The 6,000-nt window shown below is 46.7% G+C and overlaps 1 protein-coding gene across 9 annotated transcripts in view; it reads right to left on the reverse strand.

The window, feature by feature from the left end:
- BNC2 (basonuclin zinc finger protein 2) overlaps window positions 1-4,481 on the reverse strand; it is a 414,097-nt gene extending 409,616 nt beyond the window's left edge. For 8 of the 9 annotated variants that reach the window (XM_019739200.3, XM_074330349.2, XM_088793665.1 and 5 more), the window contains exon 1: window positions 4,362-4,481. In XM_019739200.3, the coding sequence (XP_019594759.1) occupies window positions 4,362-4,364 (3 nt within the window). In that variant the 5' untranslated portion in view covers window positions 4,365-4,481. The remainder of the gene's footprint in view (window positions 1-4,361) is intronic. The other variant, XM_088793666.1, reaches the window with a different exon arrangement.
- Between the last annotated feature and the right edge of the window lie 1,519 nt (window positions 4,482-6,000).

The following is a 6,000-nucleotide window of genomic DNA, read 5'->3' on the forward strand; positions in this document are numbered from 1 at the left end:
AGGTTGTCCTTAGTGAACTGAAAAAGGTATCGCCCCCACCTCAGTGACTTGGTAAGAAGTTACTTTTAATAAAGCTCTGAAGATTGGCCTCCTAACAAGAGAACTCCTTCTGTTGACAAAATGACATACAGACCTTAGCAAACCAAATCAGATTTAAAACGTATTTCGTTGTATTTTATTTGATCTTCAAATTATCTAAAAGGTAGAACTCTAGAAATCTCAGCTGACTACTTGACTGTTCTCATGGACAGTTCTGCTGCTTGTCACAGCTTAAAAAAACAAAACACCCGCCCCCACCAAACCTACAAAAGCCCCTCAAGTCTAAACACTAAGCCAGTATTCTTTATGTACTCTTTTTCTACAACATTCTGATTGCCAGAGTGATTTTTTTTTAACCTTAAGTATATCTAATAAAATCATGAGGCTCCCTCTAGCTCTTCAGAGAGGAGTTTACTAACCAATGATCCTATGTAATTCCCATCCAGCAGGAAAGATTTGAGAAGGCTGCCTCCCCTTCCACAAGAAATGTTCTCAACTGTTTCTTGTAAGGATGTACATGGTAAATGAGACCATCTGCAGAGAAATTCAGAAAGCACTGCTCCTTATATCCACAACAGCTTAAGAATCTATTAATTGCTTCCAACCTAAGTTTTATATACAAAATTCTACAGTGAAACTTTAACCTGTTTAAACTACATATACATTCCCAACTTAGATTTACCCATCTTGCTAAAATTAATTTAATCTCAAAAAGCAAGTAACAAAATACATTAACTAACATCTACAGAAATTCAAACTTATCTGGTCTCAGTTCTAAAAGCCTACATCTAAATGCAGAATCTTGAAAATTAAAAACAAAAAAAGTTTATTAAGAGTGTATCTGTGGGGTGTATGTAAAACAAAAATGCTGATGGTAATTTGTAGAAAACATTTTCACCTACCATAATATTTATATGCAGCACTGGTAATGACTTTTTTATTGTTTCATCTTTTCTGCTACTCAGTATTGGATACTTCGGGATTGTAGTTATTTAAAAGACTATAAATAACATTAGTTGAAGTATGCCATTGATATTTAGTCTATCTTACAATAGCCGTAAAAGCCACATAGTCGACTGGCAAATCATTTCAAACAAGTGAATATGAAAACTCCTATACTCACTCATACTCACTAAGACCATTTTCCAAATACTTAAGGAATATTTCAAGTCGTGTGGAACATTAACACTAAAATTAAAAATAAAGGGAACCACTAACTTCAAGTCATCATCTACTTTGGATTCCCTTAATATAAGAAATATTCTCAGGAACAACAATAAAAAGAATAGGTCCCTCTACCACCACCCCCAACCCCCCGCCCCTTTTTGAGCCAGTGTCCAATTTCTTCTTTTCTGAACAGCTGTATTATCCAACTTAAGTTGCTCTGCTAATTTCAGTCCCACAAGGACTAACTTGGAAGGCAAAAAAATACAAGAAAAGATCAATTTGCTGGGAAAGATCAAATGAGAAAACTGTGGGGACAGCACCAGGTCAGCGTGTGGAGAACTAAGCAGACCTGTTCTTCATTAACTGTGGCTCTCTGGGGATGTCACACACTACCTGTCCATGGGCTTTATTGAACCGCCTAACCCGCCTCTCTGTTCCATTCTTCTGGGCCCAAGTGAATCATATCCTGCTGCTGACAAGTTAGCAGGGGACTGCGGCTGCAACATGAAAGTACTTTTCTTTCTTGTCTAAATCAGGCAGATTTTTGAAAAGACGACACAGCATTGACTCGTGACATGGCAAGATGAAACGAGAGGTCTGGGCCGGTCTTGGAGCTGTGCAGATAAAAGTAATCAAATGACACTCCTGGAATGCAAATTGGCATTCTTGACTGCAGCAATTGCACAACCATGAAACATCCCTGACAGCAAGCAAGATTAGGACAAAATGTTATGTAAAGCACTGAACTCAAAAACTCTCACTTGAAAATTCAAACTGTAACACTTACATTTTAATATAGCAATAGTCAGCTCTGCTTTTGTCTGCTTCTTTTTGTAATCACATATCCCTGCCTGACAGATATCTCACATTTCAGGTAGAAGAAAATAATCAGGTATTGGGAATGTACAACTGCTATTAATATTTTCTTCATATTTATTTATTTTTTTAAATCACATGAAGTCGGTTCTTTTTCAAAGTTTTACAAGCAGACAACTCCAAACTTAATATTCTGAAGAGAGGAAAAAAAGACAGTTTCAGACTTTTCTCACAAGATACTCAAGAGTCACATTCAGGCTCACTATTACTTCCCTCAGGTGAAGATACTCTATCTAGTACTTTGGTAAGATACTCTAGTACTTTGGTAAAGTGATTAGCAATCTGGATTTTAAATATTCTGCTCTCCGGGAACAGAAAGAGTAGCTACAACTGAGAACTTCATTAAGGCTGAACACTTTAAATGAAACAGATACAAATATAATGTAAAACACAGATAACCTATGGCATTCATATGGGATTTTTTGGGTGATTCCAAAGGGTAAAGGAAGTTCGATTAATTTGTACAAGGTTTCACTACTCTTAAGTATGTCTTCAGATCGGAACACTAAATAAGAGTGCCAGAAATAAATCCCCCCACTTAAAGCATGTATGTGTGTGCACAGTCACATTTGAAACTGAAGAATACAAAGCAATAGGTGACAAATGGGCTTAGCCACTGTTCAAAGTGGTTAGTATTTAGGAATAGATGTGTAAACAAATAGTATACAGGCTAAGGAAAAGGGAAGAAAAATAATACCTACAACCGGCTTTTACAGTGTTCTTGTGTGAAATGCCGCTAGAAGAAAAACCCTTCAAGCACTAAACAGATATATTTAATATATTGTTTTGACGCCTGCACTTAAACACAGGTTCCAACCATTGCAAGTGTCCACGAAGTACATAAAAAATAATGAAATAGGCCACTTTCTGCCACTTTAATCCTGTGTACACAGGATTATTTTATGATGTCTTTTGTACATCAGTTTTACAACAGCTTGACTCTAGGGTAAATGAGAACCACCATAAATCGCACGCTGCTTTCAAAACCACTTTAATTTCTGTCAGTGTTACTGTAACCACAGTCTTGGGCACATGCTATTGTGTGTGTGTGTGTGTGTGTGTGTGTGTGTGTGTGTCTGCATTTGACAGTCGCATCTCCTACACTCCAATTGTGACTTTGATCACTGAAACAAGAGATGTCACGTTAGGGGGAAGGGAAGAGAAAAAACTGCCAACCCGCTATCTGCCTTTTTCTTACACATTACGTCTACACGCAGAACACGGTTTATCAGATTCCCAAGTGGGGGTAACAGAAACAGCACTGGGTGGGTGCAAACTACAAGGAAGGGAGTGGTCCAGCCTCATTTCTAACAAATCACTTTCCCGAAAGCGGACGGAGCGCTCATCCAGGGCGAACTGACTGCACGGTGTCTCGCTCCGGTGAAGCCGCTTCCAGTGGAGGGCTGTGCTGGCATCTCGCTCCGCAGCCTTCCCATCTCCTCCGCTACTTGCACTAAGAACTTATTTTTTCAATCCCAGTCTCCCTTCGCAGGGGATTTCATCTATTTTTTCTTTTCTTTCCGTTGTTTTTAGGTGGTTTTTTCCCCCCAATTACTCTGCCCCTTCCCGGGCCCCAAATGCCACCCTGCAGTCCATGTGTAAACATAACACATCGGCTTCTTCAGAATTGCACCTCAAAATCTCTCTCTCTCTCTAGGGTTTATTTTCCTGCTCTTCGTTTTGCACATTCTTCATAAAACCTCCAGGAGCACTTCCTACAATTTGTTCGTTTACAAAGGGGTTTCCCCAATGTCAGGGCGCGGGGTGGGCCAAGCAAAGGTGCTGGGGACGCGGTGGCCGTGTCCTCCCTCCCCGCGCGGCGCACCAGCGCGCCCCGGCGCCCACGCCCAGACGCCCGTCCCTCACTCGCGGGCAAGTTTTAAAAGTTCCCCGTTCTCCAAAACGCTTTCCTGCTGCCCCAAGCTCTTTGCAGCGCTCCATTCATCCCCCGCCTTCCCACCAACCCGTCCCCAACTCCCTGGAGCCTGGCGATCACCTTTCCCCGCCAGCCCGGAGAGGGGGCGACGTTCACGAGTCCCCCTCACACACACCTTCCCACCTGGAACTACCCTCAGAAACTTGGGCCAAGTTTACGGGGGATTTCGGGGGCATAGCAGGGGCCAGATTGGACTGGGGTTCTCCTCCCCAGCCCGCCCCCCTCAACGCCCCCCTCCACCTCTCGCCGCTGGACTTGAGGAAAACACGGCCCCCGGGCGGCCCCGGGGCTCATTTCTTACTAAGTCTAGAATAAAAAGGAAAGGAGGGTGGAAACTTCTTACCATCTCGGCATGCTGGTTGTCAAGTGCAGCCCCCGCCTCTTGGTCTCCTCTTAGCGGCCGCGCCTGGACCAGCCCCTCGGCCGCCTCTCGCTCCTTCTGTCTCGGCCTTTCTCTCCCTCCCCCTCCCGGTTTCCTCGGGCCGCCGCTCTCGCCGCCTCCGCCTCTCCCCGCCCGCCCGCGCGCGCCCTCGCCGCGGCCCCTCAGCGCTCAGGTGACTGATTTACACACGCGCCCCGGGTCGCCCTCGCTCCCCAAGTCGGAGCCTGCAGAGTTCCCCTGGCTCCTCGGGACAGAAAAAAAAAAAAAAAGAAAGAAAGAAAGGAATGGACTGTCCCGGGAGGGGGCTGCTACGGAGGGGTGGGGGGCGAGGTGACATACGACGGATTTGCCAGCCCCACAACTTTCACCTCTTTCTGAAAAATTGTCGTGACTACAATGTTGCTTCCCTTTTGCAAAATAAAAGTAGGATTAGTTTTGTTGTTGTTTGTCCTCCGATTTCTAGGGGTTTCGTGAGGAGGATGTATAGTTCTCCCTCCCCCTGCCGCCCTGTTACTTTTTTTCCCCCCGCTGCTCTTTCTGGGGATGGAAAACAACTTTGGCGCCCCCCGGGGGGTGCGGGCGTGGACGAGGAGGTGGCAGCAAGCGCCCAGCTGTCAAAAAAGGAGAGGAGAAGCGGGGAGGGGAGGCTGCAAACGCCGAGGAAAGGGCGCGAACTTTATTCCGACTACAGCAAACCGCCGCGTCGCTTTCCTTTTCGGGCACTCGCCGCTCTCCGTCCCCTTTGACCAGCTACTCCTCCTGAACCGCCGCGGCCGGGGCCGCCCCTCCTGTTTTCACCTTCTCCTTTCCTCCATCTCCGTGCCCGCCGTGGCGGTCCCCGCGCCCCTCACCCCTGTCCGCCCGGGTCCTCCGCGCGCCGCCGCTGGGGAGAAGGCGAAGGAAGCCGAGGAAAGCCCGGGGAACAGAAACTCGGGACGAGAAGGTGCTGGGCGAAAAGGCAGAAAGTTGCGCGAAGCTGGGAGAAAAAAGTTTTTGGTAGCGGCGTGTTTTATGCCAGCCCAGACGCTGGCTTGCGGCGAGGGCTTCCTTCCCCTTGACCTGGTCTGGGCCGCGGGCCTCCGGCTGGAGACGGAAGGGGACTGCCGCCTCCGCGGGCGCCCGCGGGGAAGACCAGTCACATCTGTGGGTGACACTCAGCCGACCCGATTCGCCCTGCCCCGGAGACGCGAAAACGGAGGCTGCAGGCTCCGAGCGCACATGCCTGCTGCTGAAGGACATTTCTTAAATGCAGGCAAAACACACTCCTTGGCCGCAAGAGGCGAGGGGAGGGGGAAGGGGGGCGAGTTTAATCATCTTCTTTCTAACGGACGCTTTCTGCCAAAAACATCTCCGCGTTGTGCAGATTTATCATAGCTAGAGCAAACTTTCTGCTTATCTGACATGAGACGAAGGCACAGGTTTCAAGCATACTCCCCGAGCACTTAGAAATCAGAATCCGCCAAGGAGAAGGCTAGCTTGGCAGAACAACAGGTTTGGTTACCGGTTACTACTGAAAAGAGAAAATCATCCCTTTTCTTTTCTCTCTCAGAAGGAGAGGGAGAGAAACTGCTTAATGGCACTCAGAGGTCAGAATTCAATT

This window comes from Rhinolophus sinicus, chromosome 16 (genome assembly GCF_057876585.1).
Source record: "Rhinolophus sinicus isolate RSI-liver-muscle chromosome 16, RSI-T2T, whole genome shotgun sequence".
In the NCBI taxonomy this organism is placed as follows: Eukaryota; Metazoa; Chordata; class Mammalia; order Chiroptera; family Rhinolophidae; genus Rhinolophus; species Rhinolophus sinicus.